The sequence below is a fragment of the Trachemys scripta genome, chromosome 9, assembly GCF_013100865.1.
Source record: "Trachemys scripta elegans isolate TJP31775 chromosome 9, CAS_Tse_1.0, whole genome shotgun sequence".
Classification (NCBI taxonomy): Eukaryota; Metazoa; Chordata; order Testudines; family Emydidae; genus Trachemys; species Trachemys scripta.
The window spans coordinates 13244796-13271951 of NC_048306.1; the positions used below are offsets into that span (position 1 = coordinate 13244796).

At 48.9% G+C, this 27156-nt stretch overlaps 1 protein-coding gene across 3 annotated transcripts in view; it reads right to left on the reverse strand.

Annotated features, from left to right (window-relative positions):
• Positions 1-27156, reverse strand: part of TMEM255A (transmembrane protein 255A) — a 54017-nt gene that overhangs the window by 5693 nt on the left and 21168 nt on the right. The window contains exons 4-8 of one of the 3 annotated variants that reach the window (XM_034781503.1): positions 15328-15417; positions 8295-8357; positions 6792-6880; positions 3763-3922; positions 1181-1324 (exon numbers count right to left, since the gene is read on the reverse strand). In XM_034781503.1, the coding sequence (XP_034637394.1) occupies positions 1181-1324; positions 3763-3922; positions 6792-6880; positions 8295-8357; positions 15328-15417 (546 nt within the window). Of the gene's footprint in view, positions 1-1180; positions 1325-3762; positions 3926-6791; positions 6881-8294; positions 8358-15327; positions 15418-27156 lie in introns of all 3 variants that reach the window. The other 2 variants (XM_034781502.1, XM_034781504.1) reach the window with 2 other exon arrangements.

Consider the following 27156-nt stretch of genomic DNA (forward strand, 5'->3'; position numbering starts at 1 on the left):
CAGGCTCACTACTCCCAAAGGAACAGTTCACGCCACCTTGCAAGAGCCAGCTCAGGTTCACCACTCCTCTTAACACACAGCAAGTAGATAGATAGGTAGTGAAACCAAGAATAAGTTTATCATCAAAGAACAAAGATTCAAGTGATGGCAAATAAGAATATTAGAAACAAAGGGTTCCACATAGAACAAACTCAAAGGCTAGAGCCTAAACTTCACTTACTAGACATTTCCCTATCTCCTACAAAATAGTTTACCCCCAGTCCTTTTCCCAGTGTTTTAAACTAGCTTAGCTGAGATCCTGTCTCATATGATCAAGCCTGCTGGTGGCTTTTCCATACAGCCTGAAGGAATCACTAGAGGTTCATCTGCCTCCACATACTAATGATTAGCCTGTTGCTCAGTCAATGGTCGCCCACTGCGAACTGTGCAATACTCAATTTAAACATGACCAGCCATGACACTGAGATAAGTGACTCTTCCCCCTTGCCTGACAGGAGTACATAGACCACTTCTGGTGACCCGCCTTAACTCACAGATGTAAAGAACATAATTTTTAGTATATATACCCAAAAGTCTTCACATATTTTCCGTACATACATCTTGCAATGATTATGATTACTTGCGTGGCAGGCCTTCACTAGAGACCTTCTTTGGCAGACTAGAGTGTAGATACCAGACCCAGGGGATCTCTGTACCTCGGGGTGCTCCTGTGCCCTCTGCCCGTGGGCATCAAGAGGTCCTTGAGTCACAGTAAGGTTGAAAGAGGCACAATTTGTTACATTTCCCTGCAGGCAGAGGCTCGGCTCTACTGCCTGAAGGTACGTCTATACTGAAATCACTGGGTGTGGTGGCAGCTCACACAGACATACTGGAGCTAGCTTTAATCTAGTGAAGCTGTGGCAGCGTGCACTTGAGCATGGGCTGGACAAGCCCCTCTGGAACTCTGGGTAATTACTTGTGGAGCCAGATGAAAGCTAGCTTGGGTACGTCTACTCCACTCTGTGATTGCAGTCTGGACATGCCCTTAGTGAAACTTAAATACGGGGCTCAAGAACAAGGTTTAGGTTTGCTGGGAAGTTCTAGCACCCTGTGTAGGTAGCCTTCTGGGGAAGAGAGACCTTCATGGTTCCAAGGCTAGGGTATTCTTATCTATTTAAAGCTACTGTCTGTTGTGCCGTACCTGGAAGTCATACGCTGAGTATGGTGGCAGATGAGGAGTGCTGTGGTAGTAAGTGTTGTAAGAAGTCACCTGTGGCCTTGAGTAATAGGACACTGAGGGATGTGCGTTTTCAACTGTACAGTTCAGTGTAGGAAGGGAGGGAGTCTGTTGAGACAAAGACACACACAGTCTGACACAAAGGTTAACCTGCACCTGCCCCACAATCACAGATAACTGACACCTGCATGACTGCAGAAGTGATTTAAAGGAACAGTGACTGATTTCAGAGCCAAGTTCTGGTGAATTAACAACTTGCGATTCAGTCTGATGGCTCTGAAGTCAATTCATTCTTTAGCTATTCAGTGTGTTTCTTTAAGAATCGAACAGAACAAACGGGCCAAAGCCTATCCCACACTAGTACTCAAATGAAGTGGATTTTCGGAATGGGGCTTCACAAAGGGGAGAAGGAAACTGTTTTAAAAACTGGTTAGTCTAGTAGGCTGATCCCTTGTTTACACCAGTGCATTAAAATGCATTGGACATTACAACTCTTCCTTCCAGCAGAATTTAGAGATGATTCTGTATTTCTCTCTTTGCATACTTTATAATCCATATGGTTTGGACTGAGCTTAGGAGACAATACTACTTAGCTATGCATGACCAGAAGGCAAATCTTTACCAGTGACCTAGGCATGTCCCTCATATTTTGACAATATTTGTTCATATTTTGGTTGTGAAGATTTTGATGGATTTTGAAGAGAGGGTAGAACAATCTATTCTTCTGAAATCAGGCACATTGGATAAAGAGCATGTTATAAATTCTGCAAGAGGAATACATCACCTGGAGGAGCAAACTCTGTCCCATCCCTTTCACTTAGTATTATGCCAAATGAGCCACAGAGGACAAAAAAAACATGAATTTGCTTCTGCGACTTTTCAACTCTCCTTCTATTTAATGGAAATGGTGGTGGTTGTTCAAAGAGTAACCAGGCAGCACTGACTTAAGACCCTGTGTATGCCATAGCACAGTGGTTTTCAAACTTTTTTTCTGGCGATCCAGTTGAAGAAAATTGTTGATGCCTGTGACCCAATGGAGCTGGGGATGAGGGGTTTGGGGTGCAGGAAGGGGCTGTTGGTTTGGGGGGGCTCAGGGCTGGGACGGGATTGGGGCACGGGGTTGGGGCATGGGCTTATCTCGGGTGGCTCCCAGTCAGCGGCACAGTGGGGGTGCTAAGGCAGGCTTCCTGCCTGTCCTGGCACTGTGGACCGCACTGCGCCCCGCAAGCGGCCAGCAGCAGGTCTGGCTCCTAGGCGGAGGCGGCAAGTGGCTCCGTGCAGCTCTCAGCTGCAGGCACAATCCCCCCCCCCCTCCCCACACACACCCCAGCTTCCATTGGCTGGGAACCGGCCAATGGGAGTGTGGAGCTGGTGTTCAGAGCGGGAGCAGCGCACCGAGCCCCGTGGCCCCCTGTCTAGGAGCCGGACCTGCTGCTGACCGCTTCCAGGGCGCAGCGCGGTGTCGGAACAGGTAGGGACTAGCCTGCCTTAGCTGGGCAGCACTGCCGATGGGACTTTTAACGGCCCAGGTCGGCGGTGCTGACCAGAGCCACTGCAACCCAGTGCCTCACATTCCACGACCCAGTACTGGGTTGCAACCCACAGTTTGAAAACCACTGCCACAGCACATGCCCTATTCAAGCCTGCTGAAGTCCCGCTTATTGTCAGACCAGTATTTCCATCTTCTTCCAAGGCACAAATTATCTTACCTGGTTTCCCTCCAAAACCAGCTTCAGCTGTTTTACACAGTGAAGAAATCAGGTGGATATCCAAAGCTGTTCAGCTGTTTGAGAGCAAGGTTAGAGTAAAATATAATTTTGTCCTTAGTTAAAAATTCTGGTGACCTTTACTTTGCTTTGGGGGCAGCAACTGAAATTTGATAGAAGGGAAGCCTTTGGATGAACTGAACGATAAGTATCCTGTAAAATTAATATAATGGTGATGGTAAAAATTCTGAAACAATTCATAACCCTAAGAGCCACCTAAACATGTTTCTTCTTAAAAGGGACATCAGGCAAAATATTCATTTAAGAAGGGAATTCCTCCATGGTGGAAGCGGAGATTGTTACTGCTGACTTAATCTTACATTTCTTCATGTGCTTATTCGTTAATCGTTTGCAATTCCCTATGCTGAGACAGTGTTGTCAGATCCGCCAGTTTAGTCAGTTTCACTTTCTACTTATAGTTATTGCAGTTCCTTCTTCTCAGCACAAGCACAATGTGCATGATCTGGATTCAAACATAGTAAAGGTTATGTAAACAACCACCACCTGTATGTACTGTAATATCACTGCCAGTGACTTGCATCTGAAGAAGTGAGGTTCTTACCCACGAAAGCTTATGCTCCCAATACTTCTGTTAGTCTTATAGGTGCCACAGGACCCTCTGTTGCTTTTTACAGATTCAGACTAACACGGCTACCCCTCTGATACTCATCACTGCCAGTGAGGTTTTTAAAGCTATTTTAAAAGAACACCCTCCATTTGAAGGTCTAAACTTGTCAGATCATATCCTTTTCATTTCTCTAGAAGTCTGCATCATCTTACCATGTCTTTAAAGCCTCCAAGGATTGCAGCTGTGATGATCCCTAGAAACAATCCAACTATGTTCAAAATTGTCGCTGACCAGAGCAAGTGGTAAAGGTGAATGATATCCTGGCAGCTGCTGACATCAATATATTCATAGTACCCACCAGAAATTTCCACTCTGCTGGATTAGAAAAGAATTAAACAACAGTATAATAAAATTCCCAAAAGCCCACCTGGACCACAGAATGCATCCTGCAATGGACCAGGGGTCCCAACATCAGTGGGATCAGGGCCGGCTCCAGGGTTTTGGCCGCCCCAAGCAGCCAAAACAAAACAAAAACAAAAACAAACCAAAAAAAAGCCACGATCACGATCTGCGGCGGCAATTCGGCGGGAGGTCCTTCGCTCCCAGGCGGAGTGAGGGACCGTCCGCCGAATTGCCGCCGAATACCTGGACATGCCACCCCTCTCCGGAGCTGCCGCCGCAAGCACCTGCTTGAGAAGCTGGTGCCTGGATCCGGCCCTGAGTGAGATGTTTCCACAGGTAAGGCCTGCTGGAGTAGGCTCATCATGTTGTTACCTGAATTTTGACATCTCCCCACATGATCATGGCAGTGAAGAATACTCAGCTTGAATACACAGTGACGCAAACATATCCCGTAAGCCCCCCTGGATGTCATTGAAGTCAGTGAGTTATGGGTGGGTGAAGCTGCAATCTTGGAGTTGCCTCTTACATTTCTACCACATGTCCTCCGGTTAGCACTGGGCTGCTTATTGCCAGAATAATAGATAATTAACCAAATGCTCTGTCCTAATACAGCACCATTGATCTCAAAGCATTGTCCACACTTTAAATTTCTCACCCCTCCCTGAGAGGTCGGTCAGCATTACCACAGCCGTTTGATAGAGGGACAATTTATAGACACAGAGGACACATAGTTTAACCAAGTCTACACAGTAGCAGAGTTGGGAATTGAACCCTGGAGTCACTTAAGTGAAGTTTGGTAAAAGGCTGATATTCTATATGTATGTCATCAGATGTTCACATAGAGCCTTTCAATCCAACCGTTCCCCAGTGCATTACAGACTGATAACCTCTGCACACGAGCCAGCCCATTCCCCTGCTGAAATGCGGCACAGCACCCAGCAACGTTACATAATGATTACGTGGGACGTAAAGACCGTAAGCCCTTGGGACCCTGCGTTTAGATTTCATCTAAGACATCTCATCTTGCACATTAAGCTCCCCCTCCCTGTAAAATATCAAATAAAAAAAATCTGCATTATTTGGATATGGCAGGGGGAGGGCCATGCCAACACAATGGCCCTGAATCCATAAATCACTCCTCTCTGATTGCCACGCCAGGAAGTAAACCAGATGAATCTATAGTGGAGCCTAATGAATCCTGTTTAGGGCACTGTAAGCATCTGGAACATGAAGGTCTCTGTACTCACAAACTACTTTGAGTCTTATGGTCACACACAAATTCAAATAATGGGGCAAAGTCCAAACCCTGCAGGAATTTGGGGGAATTGGTACATTTTTCTGCCAAACCAATTTTTTCATAATTTTTTTTTTTTTGGTGCTCTGAAATTATTTGTGAATTCAGGTCAAATGTGGCCAAGATTTTGTTTATTTTTATTTATTTATTTTTTAAAAGTCAAAATGTTTCGTTTCAAAACATTCAGTTCCAAACTGAAATTTGGCCAATTTAAAAAACCAAACAAACCCAAACCAGCCACATTGAAACAACAATAATAAATTACCCAAAATCTTTTGATTGATTTGAAACAAACTCTTTTTGAGGTTTTTGATTTGATGAAAAAAAATTAAAAAAAAATACACTTTGTTTTGGTTCTAATCTAAATGGATTTTTTTTGGTTCAGTCTCAAACCCCCAAAAAATCCATTATTCACTCAGCTCTGAAATTGGTGAAAAAAATCTTGTAATAAAAGCTTAGATCGCCAATCTCCCGGTCCTGAGTTCTATGCCAGATCTGCAGCAGACTCCCCTTATCATCTGAGGCAACTCAGTGTGGCCAACGTTTGCAAAACCCTCTAATGTTAGGGGCCCAATTTGAGACACCTTGGGAGATTGATTTGTAGAGGCCCTAAGCACCCACAACTCCATCTTAGATCCATGGGGCCTGCAGGCGCTCAGCACTTCTGAAAATCAGCCCCCCGAGGTTGTCTTAAGTTGGGGGATCCAAAGCTAGAAACACCTAAAGCCAGAGACCACTGCTGAAAATTTTGGCTTTATAGGGACACAGTCAACTTACACATTACAATTCTGTCTGAAAAATATTCCTTGACTATTTTTATTTGTGCCTAAGATTACAGTAGCTGGAAGAGATTAGAGACAAAACTGTTCTCTCTTTTCACTGCTGCCTTTGTGCATTTGACAGCACTCTGAATAGAGTCAGTTTCACATTTCCTGCACCTCTCTCCCACTTCATAATCAGTTTGTGCTGGTTATGTGTTTTCTGCTGTTTCATACAGCACCGGGGAGAGAACACACATTTTAAAAAACAGGTCAAGTCACAACATGTGGCAGGGCATATGGGTGTCAGGTGTAATACCTGAAATGATTTTTAAACTTAAAAACCCCAACTGAATAGTTTACAAGTTGACCATGTCCCTTAAACCTCTAAGCCTCAGTTTTCCCATTTGGTAAAGTGGGGATAATACTTGCCATCCTCATAGCGAAGGTGCCCGGCTCAACCCATTCACATTTATGTAGCATTTTGAGATCATTAGATAAAAGGTACCACAGGGGAGCAGATTGGTGATTAACCTTTTGAACATACTGAAAGACTAGACTGTCTTATAGCAGCATTACATGCTCTAACTTCCATTATAATATGGTAGGATTGCTACCTGAAGTAATAATGCAATATCTATGTCTATAATAGCTATAATTAACCAATACTATACATAGCTTCTACCATATCCCGTAGGAGTCCCTAACCTCTTTAAATGCTAGCAAACCAATGCAGCCCATATTTGCTCTTAGCATGGATGCTGAATGCTATTTTTAGTTTACTCACTTTCCACAGTTGTATAGGTCACAGCAGAAGCAGGTGTTGGTTTTTATTTTAGGTGTGCAAGGTCCCCGGCGCTGTGGATTGCAGACCCCCTGCGTGAACACAAAGAGAAGGGGGATACAAGGAACCAAGGAAGAGATGAGCAATGGCCTTTAGTCCTGTTTCTCTCAGGCTTGGTCTATGCACAGATTTTGTACCAGTAAAACTATGTTGATTGAGGGGGTGACTTAACTGATATAGTTCTACAGGTACAACCCCCAGTGTGGACCATGTATAAAGATGCCTTATACTAGTGTAGGTTATTCTCCTTTCTGTACAGGAATAGTTCTGCTAGTATAAGCACATTCCGACTGGGATAGGTCCATCCACACTAGGGGGGTTCCATATAACTACAGTTGTGCAACTTGTGTGTGAAGATCAGCTCTGACAGAAGGAGCTATTCCCCCCCCCCCCACCTCCCCAGTTAGTGACCTCTGGGCATGGACTTGTCAAGGAGACAATGCAAACTGAGAAAAAGATTCCTAGGCCACCCACGACACGGTGGGAAATGCTGGATGGTTACTGGCAAGTAAAGAGATACAGGTGTGTGTGTCCATCCGATCCCGGTTGCCAGGCTTCCTCTGGAGACGTGACCTCCCTGGGGCCAGCGAGATTCGATCTTCTCCCTGTCACTGCTCCAGGACTGCCCACTGCCCATCCTGCACCCCAGACAAGTGCTGGGGGGACATTCCAGTTGAGGAGGGGAAGTCAGGGAAGAAAAACGGATTTTGCTGGCAGGCTGATTGTTTTTATCCGGCAGCTCCTGAAAGCGGCTCAGCTATTTGGAAGGAAAGTCCCAGAGGATGCAGAGGAGTGCACAGGGGAGGCAATCAAAGGTGTCCAATACACATGATTTATTACATGGGTTTCACCCACTCCATGTGATTGTAGATGTTCCCCCCTTTTCAGGGAACACATTTCTCTGTCAGAAGGTGTCTCAGTTTGGAAGCGGGAGCTGCTTATCTTACAGCTGGCCAGAGCTGTCCTTCACTTTCCCCCGGTCAGTGTTCGCCATGGAAACACTAGCACAGTTGCCTCTGCCTCAAATGTTGACCTGCTGAGGGCCGAAAAGGCTACACAAATGGACACGTGTGTCCTTCACCTCCTCTCTGCTGGTCTCCTCTGTCAGGTTGGCAGTCCCAGACAGGGCTCCAGGCTCGTTCGCTCTGGTCCGCACTCCTATTTCCAGCGTGCCCCACTCCCAAATGCCCTCTCTAGTCCGCACCCCTAGTGTTCCAGCATACCCTTCTCCTCTGCTGTGCTCCCCCGCTCCATCACTGGAGCCTCACGCTCCTCCCTCCTCGAGACCCCAATGCTGAGCCCCTCCCGAAGTCCTGCTTTCCTGTGCATGCAGGGGACTATTGAATCCATCCTAGGGGGGCTCTGTCTCCGACTGGTCTGCAGTGCGAACACCTCCACACCACTGCCAGCCCCGTTAGAAAGCGATGCCGCCAAATCCGTGCTCACCTCGGGTGGAGTCGTACTTTTGGAATAATACTGACATCGGCCTGCGTACAGTGGCCTAAGATCCTGCAGAAGAAAACAAGGGGTTTAGCATATCATTCAAAGCCAAGCCGAGGTTCAAATCTAGCACATTGTCACATATCTGAGCAGGGAGGAAGGGCCAGACTGGGCTGGATTTTCAAAAGGGCAGCGTGCCCACCCAGACACCGGAGTGAAGGGGCCAGGTTTGCAGAAGCACTCAGCACCCAGCAGCTCCCACGGAAAACTGTTTGAAAATCTGGCCACGGAGGGGGGTATGTCTTCACTGCAGAGTTAACCCAAGTGAGCAGCACACAGGCCTAGGCCCCCAGGTTAGCCTAGCCCAGGTGTGAGCAGCCACCCCGGAATACCATACCTGAGTTACTGTGTCCTCACTCGGGATGGCACTCAGCCCTGTGCATCATGTGACATCATACTGACACCCACACGGATCATCGGCAGGGTTAGAACCTTTAAATCCCACTGCACGCACTTCTGCCTCTTGAGCTAAGGGAGTCGACAGCAGCAGTAGGTTCTTCGAGCGATCGCTCATATCGATTCCAAGGAGGTGTGTGCGCACCGCGTGCACAGTCGTCGGAAAGTTTTCCCCTAGCAGCTCCCGTCGGGTTGGCTGTGGAGCCCCCTGGAGTGGCGCCTTCATGGCGCTCAATATATGACCCTGCCGACCCGGTGCCTCCACAGTTCCTTCTTACCGCCAGTGACGGTCGTTGGAACAGCGGTGACTTGCTTAGCAAGCTCTCCTAGTTTTCCCTAGCTTTCAGTTTAGTTTAGTTCACAGTTATTCCTAGCCTCGTTCAGTTTAGCTTTAGTGGTTTTGGTTGTTACAGCAGATAGCTGTTGGGAGTGGGGGGTTTTCCCCTTCACCCCGACCGCGTTCCCCGTGGTGACTTGGGGTATGCCTAAGTCCCAAAGGTTCAAACCCTGCAAGTCCTGCAACAAGCCCATGCCAAAGGGCGACCCCCACGACGCTTGCTTAAAGTGTCTGGGGGAAGCACACCAAGCGGACAAGTGCAGGATTTGTAAAGAGTTTCGCCCCAGAACGAAAAAGGAGCCTCAAACAGCTCCTTATGGAGATGGCACTTAGACCGCAACCTACATCAGTGCGGCAAGACTCGGCACCGAGCTGATTGGTGGTAGAAACGCCACCGCAGAAGGACTTTAGAGAGAGCCGCGGCATCACCACTCCCCAGCGCCGAAACCGGCGTGATCGACCCAGCACTGCTCCCATTCCCTGATGCAGAAGCGGCACCAAAAGCAGGGGAGGAGTGGATCTCTGACTCTGAGACCCACCCCTTTGAAGTCGGCCAACAGGGCGCGTCCCAGAGAGGAGCACCCAGCGCCAAAGACTTTGGAGCCAGCACCATCGACTTTGGCCCCGCAAGGGGGACCGTCGAGTCTGGTGCCGTTGGACTCCCCGAGCCAGGTCATTGAGGAGGTGGAACTGCCATCCACCCTGGGCACCTTTGAGGCCGCAAGGGATCTCATCGCCATGACGGCACCACGATCCCTGGTCCTTTGAGCCAAGCCTCTGGTACCACAACGTGCAGCAACATCTTGAGGCAAACCAATGATGCTTCGTCCCTCAGCACTGCCAGTGGAATCACGGCACCGCTCGGAGTCCCAGCACCGCTCGCAATCGCGGCACCGGTCAGACTCACGGCACCGGTCCAGGTCGTGCCAGCACTCCTGATCGCGACACCAATCCTCATGCCGATCCCCATCGTGGAGCAGGTCCCGTTCCCAACACTGGTCATCTCGGCACTGGTCAGTGTCCCCCGCACAGACCCCGATCTCGGTACCGCTCCAGATTGCAGCACCGCTCCCCAGTCCAGTTCTGCTTGGCACCGCCCTGGCCATCGTGGTCCTGGTCTCCATCTTCGGACGTGGAGACGGGGTCTAGATACTCAGAGCGGGGCCGGCACCAGTCAGGGCGTGGAAGGCCCGAGGTGGGAGCAGGGCCATGGCCTGTGCAGTGGCAGCAGTGGCCATTTTGGACCCTGTGGGTGTACCACCAGGCCCAGGGCGCCCAAGCAAAAGATTCCTGTTCAGCGACCTCTGAACCGCGGGTGCTGGAGGCATCAGCCAGTCGCCCCACCCCTAGGGTGCCAAGGAGGTACTGGTCACATTACCTCCCCTGGAACCATCCCCAGTTCCTGAGCCTGATCCAGGTGTGATTGGCCCTGACAGAGAGGTGGAACAGGAGGCCCATGGAGACCAAGAGGGTCAGGAGGACCCTGTTCCCCCATTAGCCTCCTCATCATCCTCCGTCTCTGGACCACCCCCATAGAACCAGGACCTCCTTCATAGGGTGGTGTGAACAATGCGCCTGCGGGCTGAGGAGGTGGTAGAGTTGGAGGACCCAATGGTCAACATCCTGGCCCCAGAAGGCCCGTCGAGGGTGGCTCTTATCCCTCATCAAGACTATACAGGTCAATGCTAAGACCATTTGGCAGACCCAGGCCTCCATCCCTCCCACCGCGAAGGGTGTGGAGAGGAAGTATGTCGTCCCATCTAAGGGGTACAAATACCTCTTCACACACCTGTAGCCTTGCTCACTGGTGGTGGCTGCAGTAAATGAAAAGAAGAGGCAGGGACAACAAGCCCCAGACTCCAGGGCTACCAGGAAATCCTTGGGCATGCACACCCCAGCAACCCAACGCCAACATTTCAAGCCTCAGCAGCAGCAGCGCTTCTATCCTCCTCGGCCGAGGCAGGACTTTTATGGGACAAGGGGCAGGAATGGCAGACACAAGCCTTCCCACCCCCCACCCGGGCAGAGCCAGGGCCCGACTAAACCATTGTCGGGTTCAAAGCAGGCCTTTTGAAGGTTCGCCTGAAGATAGTGCACTAGCCACAATTCCGGATCTTCCCCATCTTTCTTGAATCGTCTGTCCCACTTCTACCCTGCTTGGTCCCAAATAACTGCAGACCGCTGGGTTCTCCGTAAGGTAGAAGTGGGATATTTTCTCCAATTCTGCTCCTACTCTCCCTCCCACCCCCCTTCCCTGTCCCTCTTCAGGGACCCTTCTCACAAGCAACTCCTTATCCAGGAGGTGCGGGCGCTCCTCACCATAGGGGCGATGGAGGAGGTTCCTCAGGAGCTCAGAGGCAAGGGGTTCTATTCCCGATACTTCCTAATCCCCAAAGCCAAGGGGGGTCTCAGACCCATTCTAGATCTGCAAGAACTCAACAAGTTCATGGTAAAGTAGAAGTTCCGCATGGTTTCCCTGAGTACAATTATCCCTTCTCTGGATCTGGGAGACTGGTACGCTGCCTTCGACATGAAAGACGCGTACTTTCACATAGCCATTCGGCCTGCACACAGATGATTCCTACTGTTCGTGGTCGACCACAAACATTATCCTTTTACAGTCCTTCCATTCGGCCTTTCTACAGCCCCCCAAGTGTTCACCAAGTGCATGTTGGTCGTGGCCGCTTTCCTCCATCAGAGGCAGGTACAGGTATACCCCTCTCTCGACAACTGGCTGCTCAGGGGCCGTGCCAGGGGGCAGGTGGAGTCTCAAGTCTGATTGGTCGGATCCACAGTTGAGAGACTGGGTCTCCTCCTCAACATGAACAAGTCAACCTTGGCACCGACCCAAAGAACAGAATTCATCGGAGCGGTGTTGGACTCAGTTCAGGCAAGAGCACTTTTGCCAGAGTCCCGTTTCCAGGCCATGACAGACGTCATTCAAGGCCTCCGGCAATTCCCAACCACTACAGCAAGAGGGTGCCTGAGTCTTCTTGGTCACATGGCAGCCTGCACTTATGTGACCCGGCATGCCAGACTGAGGCTCCGGCCTCTACAGGCGTGGCTCGCTTCAGCCTGTCTCCCGGGACGCACCAGCTTGAATTCAGTGGTCAGGGTGCCGGGTCAGGTGCTTGAGTCCTTTCATTGGTGGCTCGACCCTCGGTCAGTATGCAAAGGAGTCCCCTTCAACAGCACTCAGCCTTCCTTGTCCCTAAGTAACCAACGCGTCAGCTCTGGGATGGTGTGCGCATCTCGGAGACCTCCAAACGCAGGGCCTGTGGTCGGAGGACGAGCTGGCCCTCCACATCAATATCAAGGAGCTGAGGGGAGTGCGACTAGCATGCCAGACCTTTCAGGACTGACTACGAGGTCAGTGCGTAGCGGTTCTGATGGACAACACCACTGCCATGTTTCACATCAACAAGCAGAGTGGAGCTGGGTCCTCTCCCCTGTGTCGGGAAGCCTCTGGCTGCATGTCCCACTCCATTCACCTGGAAGCATCCTATTTACCAGGAGTTCAGGATGCACTGGCGGACCACCTCAGCAGGTCCTTCCACAATCACGAGTGGTCCATCCGGCCGGATGTCATACACCTCATCTTCCAAAGGTGGGGGTTTCCCCAGGTCGTTCTGTTCACCACCCCGAGCAACAGAAAGTGCCCAATATTCTGCTTCTTCCAGAGACACAGCCCTGGCTCAATCATGGACACATTCCTGTTACCTTGGGGAGGCCGCCTGCTCTACACCTTTCCCCTCTCCCCTCTCATGCACAAGGTCCTACTCACGGTCTGCAGGGATGGGGCAGAGATAATTCTGATAGCTCCAGCGTGGCCTCGACAATACTGGTACACCACACTCCTGAAACTGTCAGTGGACACCCCGGTCACGTTGCCTCTCCTCACCGACCTGATCACTCAGGACCTGCGGTCCCTCCACCTCACGGCTTGGAAGCTTCCTGGCTGAACCCCATGGAGCGTCTATGCTCAGAACAGGTAAGGGAGGTCCTCTTCAGTAGCAGGAAGCCCTTCACTAGAGCCATGTACCTGGTAAAGTGGAAAAGATGTACTTGTTGTTGCGATCAGCGTCATACACCTCCTCTCCAGGCACCTGTACCTCTCATCCTAGAGTACCTTCTGCACCTGAAACAGCAAGGACTGGCAGCGTCCTCGATAAGGGTTCACCTTGCTGCTATATCGGCTTTCCACCCGGGAGCATCTGGACACTCCGTCTTCGCCAACCCTATGGTTGGTTGGTTCCTCAAGGGTCTGGAATGGCTACATCCCCAGATCAGACAGCCTGTCCCCGCGTGGGACCTTAACCTGGTTCTTTCCAGGCTAATGGGGCCCCCATTTGAACCACTGGCAACTTGCTCCCTTCTCTACCTGTCATGGAAGGTAGCCTTTCTGATCACCAATACATCAGCAAGGAGGGTGTCTGAGCTAAAGACCCTTATCTCAGACCCACCTTATACGGTTTTCCACAGGGATAAGCTGCAACTCAGACCTCACACGGCCTTTCTTCCCAAGGTTGTGTCACACTTCCACACACTGTTTTTTATCCTAAGCCTCATGCCAGTAGCCGTGAGCAGAGCCTGCACTCTCTGGATGTTTGGCGGGTGCTAGCCTTCTACATCGAGCGCACTAAGCCGTTCAGGAAGTCGAACCAGTTGTTCATAGCGGTGGCAGACCAGATGAAAGGACTCCCGGTCTCATCTCAAAGAATATTCTCCTGGATCACGTCCTGCATCCGCACATGCTACGAACTGGCCAAGGACCCAGCCCCGGCTCTTACAGCACACTCCACGAGGGCTCAGGCCTCATCATCAGCATTCCTGGCCCAGGTCCCGATACAAGAAATCTGCAGGGCAGCAACTTGGTCCTCGGTGCATACGTTCATTTCTCATTACACCATCACCCGGTATGCCAGAGATGATGCTTGAAAGAGCGGTGCTCCAATCAGCAATTCCATAACTCCAATCCCACTGCCTAGGTAAGGCTTGGGAGTCACCTAATTGGAATCGATATGAGCAGTCACTCGAAGAAGAAAGAACAGTTACTCACCTTCTTGTAAGTGTTGTTCTTCGAGATGTGCTGCTCATGTCCATTCCAATACTCACCCTCCTTCCCCTCTGTCAGAGTAACCAGCAAGGAGGAACTGTGGAGGCACCGGGTCGGCAGGGTGTATATTGAGTGCCATGAAGGCGCCACTCCCGGGGACTCCACAGCCGACCCAATGGGTGCTGCTAGGGGAAAAACTTTCCGACGACTGCGCACCCCAGATGACCCATCTTGTCTGGGCCGAAAGCACCACTGCACTGACTCACATCATTGTGCAGCAGGTAAAACCAGCAGATCCCTAAACAGCAGTGCTGAGATCAGGTACAGAGCACCCCACATGGCCAGGATCAGCCCGGAATTAAAAACAGCTTGATATTTTTATGTTGCACAGAAACATGGAAGTCAGAGATGGAAAAGAAACCTACTCATCAGAGCCAGACAGACAAGCAGAGAAATGCCAGGCGACATTTATATTGTTGAGGATTGGACTGCTTTGTGTGGTTTGAGGCATTCTAGGGGTTCACTCTCTAAAATATGGCCCAGGAACAACTAAGGGTGTATGGCCTTAACCTAATATACGCCAATATAGCTAATAAATCTAAGATCTCAGCTGGTGCGTTGACCCCACTGCCTACCGTACAGACCAATACTGTCACACTGTTTCCTGATGCTCCCCCATCTGTCTGTCTGTATCCATTTGTGGTCTCTTGTCTTATACTCAGATTGTAAGCTCCTTGGGGGCAGGAACAGGGAAATCACCAGCATCTATTCGATGGTATGTCTCCTTACACAAATGTCCAGGTCACTAAACTCTTCCCACTATATCTCACTGCTGCCCATCCAGCTGCGACACCAGAACAGTAACAGGTATACAGAGCCTTTCACACTGATGTGCTTTACCAGCGAAACCTATCACTTCATCCACCACCGAAATCAACTACTGCTCAAGTTAGGTGGCTGTGGAACTCTGCAGAGAAAATGAAGATCACACATTGGATGGTAACTGAAGAGGAATATTGTATCTGAGACGCTGGCCAGAGAAACACAGTACAGAGAAGGCAGAAAAGCTTTGCTGAGTTGTCTTTTAGAAGGTATTTTCCCTTCAGTTCAGACATGGGATTGATCCACTCCGATGTGGAATGCAGAGAGTGTAGGTCTAGCAGCATGCACATTCCTTTGGAAATACTTACTATGTGCCTGGCAGCAAAGACACCATCAACTATGGCACAGCAGAACGCAGCAATGACTCCAAAACTGATGAAGACAATGGATGCAACTAGCTGTGGAAGGAAAACACAGCAAAGTATCATCTGCGTCTACAAAACGTTTACTACTTCACACTTACATAAGGAGATTTATAAAACCTATCTGTCCCAATCAATGAACGGCCAGAATGGTCCAAACACTGCCCTAGGCTGCACACACGCAGTTCTCACTGAAATCAATCAATCGGATGCACATCAAAGGCAAGAGTTTGTCACCAAAGAAAGTGTTTGTGAATGCAGCACAACCCATGTGACAACTATACAGCAAAACAGCACATGATTCTCTGCTGGAGAAGTGTATTGGGGATTTTCTGTTGTAACGTAAGGGTAATCAAGACTTACAAGTGCTACGCTAAGTGTTGTAGCAATTGATTTGCTGAACTAGTCAGATGTGTTGCTATTTTTAAATTTGCTGTCACACAGTAACACGTATTCCAGTTGTTAAATGAACAAAAATACTTGGGCTGTTTCCAAAGAGTTTGTTATTGACTGAACGTGCTTGGCAGTAAATGACAGATTTATCACTCTTCTTGATTTCTAGATCAAGGTCATCATGTGCTGAGATTATATAATTTTTATGGGAATCCCTACAATGGGCTAGATATTCAAGAAAGGATGCTTCATATATAAAACCCTGAAACCAGAAGACACATGCCTAGCCTAGGCCGTCTGTATTACAAGACCATGTCACGTCTCTCTTTGACCCATCCGTATATGGTCTAACAGAGCCTGACCCTGGAAGTTCTCTGCATGCAGAGTTCCGTTTGTCTCCAGTGGCAGTTCCGGGTATGGAGGATTTGCAGGAATGGACCTTTATGCTGTAAAGTCATGAGGGAAGGGACCATGTGCCTGATTCTCCTCGCAAACCTGCTCTACACCCATGTGACTCCATTGCCTTCAGTAGAGGTCTCACTTAGGTCCGATCCTGCCACCAATTCCACATAAAGATCCTTACAACCATGGCGAGTCCCTCTGGAGGCACGTTGAGAAACAACTAATTGTTTTACTGCCTGGTATTCAGTAGAGCTGAGTGAAGGACTAACGACAGGACTCCAGGCCACCCAGCTTTAGACTTTGCTACACCACAAGCCAGACTCAGTGAAAGATTCATTGAGAGTCGCCAACCTTTTGAGCAAGCTCAGAGCTGATTTCTGAATCCCAGACCAAATTCTTGGTTTCCCTTGATTTTGAGCCGAAACTCTGAATTTCGCTTTGATTTTCTGGTTGCATTTGGAGCCCAAATATCACAGTTAAACTCAGGAGGTCTGGATCCACAGAGCTGGATCTCCATGAAGCCAGACCACGGTGTTTTGCAAAGCTCCAACTTTCAGGAACAAGAAAACAGGGAGATGTGCAGTTAATGCGAGTCCCTCTCTAGACAGGATCTGGCCAACTGTGTATTGCACCCTGCCCACATGGGGACGAAGCCCTGAGGCCACAGGGTTGATACTTCATCCCGGTGGCCATCCAGGTTGGATGGCAGAACCGTAGCACTGGATGTCACCACTACAACCTGTCCATGTAGCAGGAGATTGATTCACAGAGCTGCATGATCAAATACTGATGCACTTTAGGACTGAACATCTCCCTCCGCTTGAGAGAGAAGGGCTCAGGTTACCTAGCCCTCCTGTCCAACTTGCTGTGCGGAGGAGTTTCTTGCCTCCCTCTTCTGGCAGCTGTTCTTTCACCCACTCTCTTTCTTCCTCTATTGGGGGGTGAGGGAGCTAATCTCACTTGCGGCTTTTCTTCCCCACATTCCAATTGATTTCAACATCAGGCAAATAATCCCATCTCCAGTCTGGAGAAGAACTGCACAGTGGCAGATGCAGCTGTCCAGAGACACAAAGTGGGAGAACTGGCTGGCTACCATCCCAGTCACAGCAAGAGCTGCGGTGCCTCAAGGTTGGTCCCCTGGCCCCTTGAAAGCAGTGACTCGGTTGCAGCAGCTCAGCATGAGACTTCTAAATTATATTATGTAACGACGACAAACACAAAAATTCCGGGAAATTCGCTGTTGAAAGTGATCTGCCAGGGAAAAAAATAATGGGTTTGGGTCCTTTTTTTGCATGTCTTCCCAATGTCTAAATAAAAGACCTTGTTCTGCCTGTCTTCTCCATGAGAAACTCAGGGCTCTTCTACCATGTTTCTCCTGGAAGACTCCATGGACAACTGGAGAATGGGTGGAATTAGGACACCACTAGTGACAGTGAAAGTGGAGCGAAGCAGAAAGGATATTCAGTCAGGCTGTGTTTTTTTCTTTTTTCCTATCCTATCTCCTAGAGCTGGAAGGGACCTTGAAAGGTCATCGAGTCCAGCCCCCTGCTTTCACTAGCAGGACCAAGTACTGATTTTGCCCCAGATCCCTAAGTAGCCCCCTCAAGGATTGAACTCACAACGCTGGGTTTAGCAGGCCAATGCTCAAACCACTGAGCTATTTGCTACCACCCATTTCACTCAAACACCTGACAAACTTTTAGAAGAAAAGCTCTCCTGGCTAACGAGTCATCCCCCTTCCATTTTCAATGAGGGGCTGAGGAGCACATTCCAGCTCTCTGGTCCTCCATGGAAACCTGCAGCCCTAAAGAGGGTGGTCAAGACTGGCTAATCTGCATAGGGCGAAGGGTTTGTTTATTAAATAGCCAAATTTAAAATGTTAAAAATACAACAAAGGAATGGGGAGAGGCAGAGCAGACCCCCAATCTACCCTGCTTTAAAGATCATCTTTAAGGGTATGTCTTCTCTGGGGGGAAAAGCAAGGTTAACTCACATTAGCAAACTCAGGTTAAAAGCGCAGCAAAGACACTGCAACTCAGCCATGATCAGCTCAAATTCAACCCCACGCTCTCCTACAGGCTTCAATCAGTGCTGCTCGCCCAAGTTAAAAGCCAAGCTGCTGTGTCTTTCTTACTGCTATTTTAACCAGGTTAGCTAACCTGAATTAAGAACACTCCTCCCCCCCAGTGAAGACATGCCCTAAGGAAGGCTTGGCCTTCTGTTGAATGGGCTAAGAACAAATGCCGAGCCTGCCCTTCCTAATGAACTGTCTTGGTTGGATATTGCGGCCCGAACCTGCCAAAATCCACTTGACTTGGTAAATAAGCATGGGGAGGGGAGAGAGCTCCTTGCTATAATATGAATCCCTCCAAGCCTTCTCTGACCTCGTTTCCACTTGGTTTCACTTTCCTGCATTCCAGGAGAATGAGACGTCCCTTTGGAAAGGTTGCTGTTGTATTCCACACACATATCTGCCACAGGCTTGAAATACTGTGATTTTTCTCTCTCTCTAAATTATCCTTGTCTCTTCAGAAGCCAGTTCAGTGTGTGTTGAGGGATGGGGAGGGGAGGCATGTATATATGTGAAGGACTAAAAGTTGTTCATTTTGTCAAGGTTTTGTTTTCACCCTTAAGAAAAGGCAGCCCTATAGCCGGATTGATGGGCTACTTCACAAGACACCGCTTGGAGGGAACTGGCATATTTCCCCTGCAGAACAGAGAAATGCTCTAACGGTTGTTTCCTATGCTTTTTCCACTCTCTGATGTTGAGGAAATCGGTCATTCGTTTACTGGCAGGAATGGAAAGTTGCTGTTGCCTGTATGAATGGGCTGCTTTGGTAGAAGGTAGTATAGGGGTAGCATGGCATTGCCAACACTTGCAAATTTACTGCAAGTCTTTTGGTATTGGGTGTTTGTCTTGAAGTCCCAGCTCCTGGAGTCATGTGACTACTTAAGACTCTCAAAATGTAAGTTTCTAACCTGCCTCGTTATGGAGGGAAGCTTAAAAATGTGAACCCCGGTCCTCAAAAACCAGAAGCCAAACACAATCCCAAATTATCTTCTTTAAAATCTCATGATTTTTAAACCAGCCTCACTATTTTCAGTCAGAAATCCCTCCCTGTGAGAGAAAAAGTCGTTTTACAGAGCTGGGATCATGTATCCACCTCATTACTGACTATAATATTCAGTTTGCTGCTAGGGAGGAACTGAGGGGCTTAGCAGGAAGCTTAAGGAAGTCCTGAGCTCAGGTTACTGCCTGCCAAAGTTACCTGGAAAGGGCTGGCTTATTTCTTTATTTGAAACACTTTCTGCTGTGTCTGTCACAGCTCCACAAAACCACCTTAGCCACTGAGGTGCCTCTCGGGGAGAGCAGAAAAATGCTAAGGCCCCGACAGAAGAGACACATCACCGGAGGGGGTGTTTTTTAGCCTTCTGTGATCAAGAGACAAATCAGCATCAGCCCCTGAGGTCTCCTTCCCATGTGAGGCAGGGATCAGCACAGAGAGCAGGAAAATCCAGGTTGGGGACTGGATGTGTTTGAGCCTGTCAGAGTGAATGAGGACAAAGAACCTAAAATTTGCCCTGTCTTGATCAAGCCACAGAATAGCACTTGTCAGTGAGGGTATTCACTGGGATCCAGTTACTTTAAATGACTTAAAAAGAAGAAAGCAAATGCAACTGGCTCCTGGAAGCAAGCAAAACAATCACCTCTACTGCCAGGCTGGTGATGCAAGTACACAAACGTTCTGCTAAGCAGGCTGCATTATCAAAGCGATGATGGGAGGCTGGACAAATAAATATACACATTCACATGGAGGATGTTCACACGCAAGGAGTGGCACATAGCCCATCTGCTACAGACTAAGGGGAAATTGACTGGGATAGCTATAGTGGAGTAATTACTACAGAAGAAAGTCACTTTTATTCCAGAATAGATTGTCTACACAGGGGAGTTGTACCACCATAGCTATAGCAGAATAATTATTTCGCCATCGCTATGTTGGTCAATCTCGCAGTGTAGACAAACCCTTAGAAAAACTATGCAGGTTGGCCAAGTACGCAATTGAGGCAGCTTAATGCAAGCCTGAAATCTCCATTAGAGGAACGTTAGCCGGGCTTGGAGCAGCTACTGGCTCAGGCTATTAACTCACCTTGAAATGACACAAGCAGATCTGAAAGGAAAGTGGTAAGAGAAGGCAGGAGATGAGGAGCGTAATGGGGAGTAGAGGCAGCGTGGGATGGAAAAGACAGGAAGGAGAGGAAAAAAGGAAGAGGAGAATGAGAGAATAGAAAGGGAGTGAGGGGAAGAAGTGGAGGGAGAGGAGAAGAGAGGCTGGGGCTGTAAGAGGGAATGACATTGAGACAACATACGCTTACGTTTCTTCTACAGGGAGCGTGTCAGAGAGACGCTCTCCCCAGGAAATGCTCTCCACACTTTCCCAGTGAAAGCCAGAAGGTGAATTCTCTCACAGTGGCTCTCGGGATGAATCATGGCCAGGTCCTCAGTGACAGGCCCCGAAGTGCCAAGCAAGACATCTCTGTGCAAACACTGCACTGGTGTGCTGCACTCTGCACTGGCGGCCCAGTTGGAGCCTGAGATGTAGCTGTTGGCCTACACAAAGCCATGTGTAGCTGCAGGTTGACTTTAGCAATTACCCAGAACAGTAGAGATACTGCAGAGCCTCTCAGCAGGTTTAGGGCAGTGGAAGGGAGAGAGGGAAGATGGCACCTGCACAATTAGGTCAGTCAATTGTTTATTTTCTCCCTTCTTTAAAAGAACTTTCTAAATGGAGGCTAATGCCTGAGACTTTCTCTTGTCCCACAGCTAATAAACATTTCTGTTGGCAGCGTGCTAGCAGCATACTGTGGTGTTACTCTGAATAAACCACTGTGATTACTGAAGGGTTCCTTCTGCAAACATGTACTGAGTGTCTCTGTGACTTCCTGTGTAATAGATGTTTGCAGGATCAGGTCCTAAATTAGTAAACCGTTGTATTTTATTAGCCTCTCATGTAAACATTACAGAGTTTCATCTCTTCTGGTAGGAGTTCCACGTCCACTGCACAATCACAGTTAAAATAGGTACCCGGATCCAAATACCATTTTTTATTTGGCAAGCATAACTGACTATAGTTCCTCTGTATCTTCATGGCAATTTAATTTCTGTTCTGCTACTGGAGAGGCTACCCAGGACATGATTATGGAAGCATCGTTAGCAGCTCTACAATGAAGGTTGTGCTGAGTTCTAGTTTATGCAGGGAAGAAAGCCCTTCTGTTTGCTGTGACAAATATGTACTCTACACTGTAATACGTGGAACCAAGGGTAAGCGAGGCAATGGGTCAAATGCTTTTCCTCAGTGCTGAACAATTCTGCTGGAGGCTTTTACCAAGCTAATGCACCGAAGCAGTTCGTGGAGAAAACAGTATTTTGAAAGCTTCACCCAGGCCCTAAACAATTCAGTGAATATTATGTAAACATGCCAGGAGCGTCTGACAGGAATAATGGGCCAACAGCGGACACACTCAAAACACAGACAGGAACAGTGTTCCAAGCGCTAGCTCCTGTCACAGCAAAGGTGCAATCACCAGCCAACGTAAGGTCACGGTGTGGTCCTTGCTGGGGTCACAGATACCTTTTTGGACAGGGCCCAAGGGTGATGTCCTGATCAGGTAACAAACCAGGCCTGGTCTAGAGGTGAACATGAGATTGACCTCGCTACATTGCTTAGGGTTGTGAAAACTGTTGCACCTATATTGCCATAGTTAGGTCAAACTAACCCCCAGCGTAGATGTGACCAGGTCGATGGAAGGATTCTTTTCTTCCGTCAACATAGCTACTGCCACTCGGAGAGATGGATTAACTACATCGACAGGAAAAGCCCCTTCCATCGATGTAGGAAGCGTCGAGGCTGCTGCTGTAGATAGACGTGCCCTGAGTCTAGGCTGCTCAGGGCTTTGAAAAAAGGCCACAGAGCCAACTTCAAGTCACTCTGTTATTTTATAGGCAGCCCCATAGAGAATGCAGGGCAGAGGGCAGGAGTAATATGATTGTGGTTACTCAGCCAGCGCCTGACTATGCTGGTGCTGCAGCACCGTGAGCCTGCTGCAAGCAGCAGACAACCCTGCTGGAAACCCTGCTGGGGGAATGACCACATCACAAGGGAACGTGTTGCTGTTGCAACAAATGTGGGTTGCAACAAACATGGGTGGGGTTAAGTGAAACAAACACCTTCATACCACATCAGACACATGGGGTCAGATTCTCTGCTATAAGCTAGCTCTGCAACATTTGTCATGCACCTCCTGCAGCAAGACATCTTGTTAAGGTGTGAGAGCCACTTTAATGTATGGGACTATACATGTACTCCACAGTGAACAGGGCACTCATGAAATGGAGGGCTGGACAGCACTGACTAGCACTAGGATCAGCAAGGGCAGGTGCTTCTCCAGTTTTGCCAACTCACTTTGGCCCTGGCCAGCAGCAACCCCTATTCCTGGACTTCTCCTGCAGGGGCGGCCAACCGTGCCAAACTGTATTACTGGTGGTGATGAATGTGGAGGCGCTCGACAATGAACATTCATCTGTACCCCCAAAATGTGCAGGATTTCTGAGTGTAGGATGGCCACTCACGCATTCCTGGAATATGAGACATTCCAGTACTTCCAGGAATGGTGTGACCCCCACCCTGCCGGTGTGACCTCACATAGTGCGTGCAAGATCACGCCAACGGGGATGGAGCGGCGCGCTCTTCAAAATGGTATCCAATCCTAAACAAAACCATGTTTGGTTTTGTCTCAGTACTGGACGGGGGACAAATCATCCAAAGAGAGGGCTGTCTGGTTTAAAACTGGATGAGTGCCTCCGGTTTGTTGGAATGTCAGAGAGAGCAGACAGTTTCATCGCACAGACGTAAGACCTGTGATTGCGAGCCATTACGGCTGAAGGCGTCTAGCTGCCAAACAATGGAGCAACCATCACTGGAGCAGTATCTTAGGCCTGGTCTACACTGCAGGGTTAGGCTGACGTCAGCTGCCTGGCATCGGCCTCACTGTGGAAGCGTCTTCACTTAAATTTGGCTCCCGTCGACGTAACTGCCTCCCTCTGCCAATATAGTAACACCACCTCCTCATGCAGCGTAGAGTCACAGTTGATGTAATTTGGTCAATGTGGTGTCAGTTTAGACACTGCGTTGCTTACATCGACTGTTACTGGCTTTCAGGAGCCACTTCACTATGCCCCATGCTGACAACACAATCGATACAAGCCCTTGTGGTTAGGACACGCACTGTCGACACAAGGAGCCCAGTGTGCGCACACGCAAGTGATATAATAACTGCGGTGGTTGTATACCGGTGTAAGTTAGATTGACATAATTTTGTTGTGTAGACATGGCCTTAGACGCTCTGGCTGGGCCACTGGGAAAACTAGTCTGAGGCTAAGGGAAGTCTTCACATCTGGGCCCTGTAACAAAAGCCATTGAGCAATATAATAATTGGATTCACCCACAGCCAGGGCAGGTGGGGCTTTGAGAAAAGGGTGTTCCTTGAGGGGGAAACCATAGTCAAGGAGACAGTGGAACACACTGACCCTCTGGAATCAAACCAGTGACCTGGCTGGGGCCCACAGCTCCTGGGCTTCCTAAAATAATGAGAGTTACAGGACCAGAGCAAGCCCAATTTAAGAAGGAACCATCTCACGTAGCTAGTAGTGAAGTGTAAGACTGGGTGAGTAAACATGCATGCAGCTGTTTGCTGCTTTGAAATCCTTTTCTCTAATGCTTTGTTCCATTCTCTAACAAAGCTGCTTGTTTTATGAAGGCTGTCGATCACATGTTTCCCAAGGGAAGAAATGCAGATGCCTAATCAGGCTGCATGGTAATAAGTGGGTGGCACCAGCAGGGTGTTGTACCCAGATCCCAGTCTAACAGTAGGAAATTCTCCTCCCCGAGACAGATAGTGCATGAGGCCAAACACCTGGGTACACTCAGGGAGCCCAGCAAGGGGAGCAGCAGCCCCGTAACTCTGACACAAATTTTGCAGCATAGAGATCCACATGATCGTTCTGACTAAACTAGTCTCTACAAGCCCCATTCAGGAGTGGTGGCAGTAACTTCCTATGTACTCGAGTGGGGAAATGGGCCAAATCATCCAGCATCCTTTGGGGAGGAACACCTCCTAGAGGCTGGGCTCAGCTTTGCATTTAGTTTGAAGGAAGACTTCTAAGCAAGGAATGGGATTCACAAACCCCTATAGTTCCTACAGAGCAGTGGCTTCCAAATCGCTCTAAGGACCAATTTTTGGTGGTCTGCAAAGAGCTGGCTGTTCCCACAAAGCTAACCCTCTCTGTTTCCCCCACTCAATCACGTTAAAAAGAGAGCGTAGGATACTTTAAGTGCTTTCCCCCACGTTAGTTTTCAGTGTAAGCAACTATTGTAATTGCCACGGGGCTGCGGCACAATTGTGGATGGGAGGAGAGTTGTGCATGAGACAGTCGTCCTGTTCAGAAATGGTCTACAGTATGCTACGAAAAAGTTTGAGAACCTGCTAGCCAGCCCCAGCAGGATGACAGCATCCTGGGAAAGGCTTAAAGTAAATGTTCTACAAGGTCCATGTTAGCCAAGGCACAAACATCTGTATCACAGCTGGGATCCTGAAGCAATAGTTTCTCTTCTCATTTTAGCTGATATTAGGGCAGTGGTTCCCAAACTTGTTCCGCCGCTTGTGTAGGGAAAGCCCCTGGCGGGCCAGGCCGGGACGGTTTGTTTACCTGCCGCGTCCGCAGGTTCAGCCGATCGCAGCTCCCAGTGGCCGCGGTTCGCTGCTCCAGGCCAGCGGGAAGCGGCGCGGGCCGAGGGACGTACTGGCCGCTGTTTCCAGCGGCTCCCATTGGCCTGGAGCAGCGAACCGCGGCCACTGGGAGCCGCGATCGGCCGAACCTGCGGACGCGGCAGGTAAACAAACCGGCCTGGCCCGCCAGGGGCTTTCCCTGCACAAGCAGCGGAACAAGTTTGGGAACCACTGTATTAGGGGAATGTTGATTAATCTTGTTTCCCTGTCATTTACGGCTTCTCATATCTATGGTTTGGATCCTTTTATTACTGGATGAAAAATAAATCTCTTGTTTTATGTTACCCCGTTGGAGAGGTGCTTGAAAATAAAGCCATAAGGAATAAAGAGAGTGACTGACCCCCACCCTCAGATACACTGCATTAAAATACTTTTGCGTATGAAGCCTGAGAAGTTGATCATGTTTCAGTTACAATCTGCTGCCCCACTTCCATCACCTAGATTACTCAGTGACACTGCTCTATAAATACCTGATGGACATTTCACCTATTTTTTTTTCTTTCTAAAACACACGATCGTTTCCAGAAGGTTTTTCGGTTTTAATCACTCTATGGGATTGGCACCTCCGCTAGCCCTCCATATAAATCACGCCACATCATTTGGCTTTAAAATAAATATTAGATCTGATTTTAGATTGATTGCTTAAATACAGTAAGGCCAAAACCAAATTGTGCATCACCCCTCAGAAAAGTGACTTAGAATCATAGAATCATAGAATATCAGAGTTGGAAGGGACCTCAAGAGGTCATCTAGTCCAACCCCCTGCTCAAAGCAGGACCAATTCCCAACTAAATCATCCCAGCCAGGACTTTGTCAAGCCGGGCCTTAAAAACCTCCAAGGAAGAGGAGACTCCACCACCTCCCTAGGTAACGCATTCCAGTGTTTCACCACCCTCCTAGTGAAATAGTTTTTCCTGATATCCAACCTGGACCTCCCCCACTGCAACTTGAGACCATTGCTCCTTGTTCTGTCAAGGACTTATTCAAAATGATTTCAAATACAGTATGATAGGAGCACAGGGAAGACACGGGGCTTGATCATATAGCGTGCTGAGTACCCTGGCCCAGTCCAGCTAAGTACCCAAGCAAGCACTTAACTTTAAGCACTTGAGTAGTTCCACTGAGTTTAAGGGACAATGCACATGCTTAAAGTTAAGCTGGTGCTTAAATATTTTCCTAGATTGGGCCAGAGTACTCCCATGTGCTAATTTTTGCTTCTTAAAGACAGCCCAAAAGGGTTGTTTAATTTTTTCTTTCTTGATTGTTTTTTTACCTTAAAAATATCAGGGCTGACAGCACTGGTTTCTCTTGGTTTTGCTGGAGGACTTGCTGGGGTTCTCCAAGGATGTACATTGTTATCTCTCAAACCTCAGCTGAGGGGATGGGATGTCTGTTACAGCTGTCCCCCTGCTGGATTCTGAGTGTCCCCCCGGGCCATGTCCAAAGTCACAGCCTGGCCCTGCTCATGGAAATGGCTTGTGCAGACTGACTGGAGCCATCGCTCTGATCAGGGAGGGGGGGGGGGGGCTTTTTCGCTCCTTTGTCTAGCTTCTTTGTTCGGACCCAGCTCGGTGTAGGGTGCTCTGCCCAGGTATGCAAGACCTAAAGTGGCCACATAGCTGAGCATATGAGTTATACCTGTGACTCAGAACTTGCCCAGACATGTCCTGTGCCTACCTGCAGTTTCCCTGCCTTCTCTCCTCCCCTGGATTAAGGGGAACCAATCAAAGTTACTGGCGGGAAACTGCCTGAGTTTGCCTATAAAACCAGACATTTTCTGATCAGACCCCCGGAGAAGGTCCTTGCTTTGCCACCTGGTCTGATCAGCTAGGGGTCTTTGGGTGGCCCTCTCCCCGCTCTCGTTTGTTTTTGAGCGTACCCCCGTTTTTAAACTCCCCTCCCACGAACAACGAATTTGTGCCTGGAGATATCCTGATTATTGTAAGCGAATCGAGTCCTCTCTGCGTCCTCTGATGCTGAAACTGCTGTTCCTGCTGCTGCTTTGGGGATTGGTAAGGAAAATCTCTTGCACACTCCCCTTGTTTTACCTGCTGGCTTCCTTTCCCCAGCAGGCAGACCCAAGCTAACTCCTTGGTCTGTATCTGTAATCTGCGTCTAGCTCCGCAGTGCCTT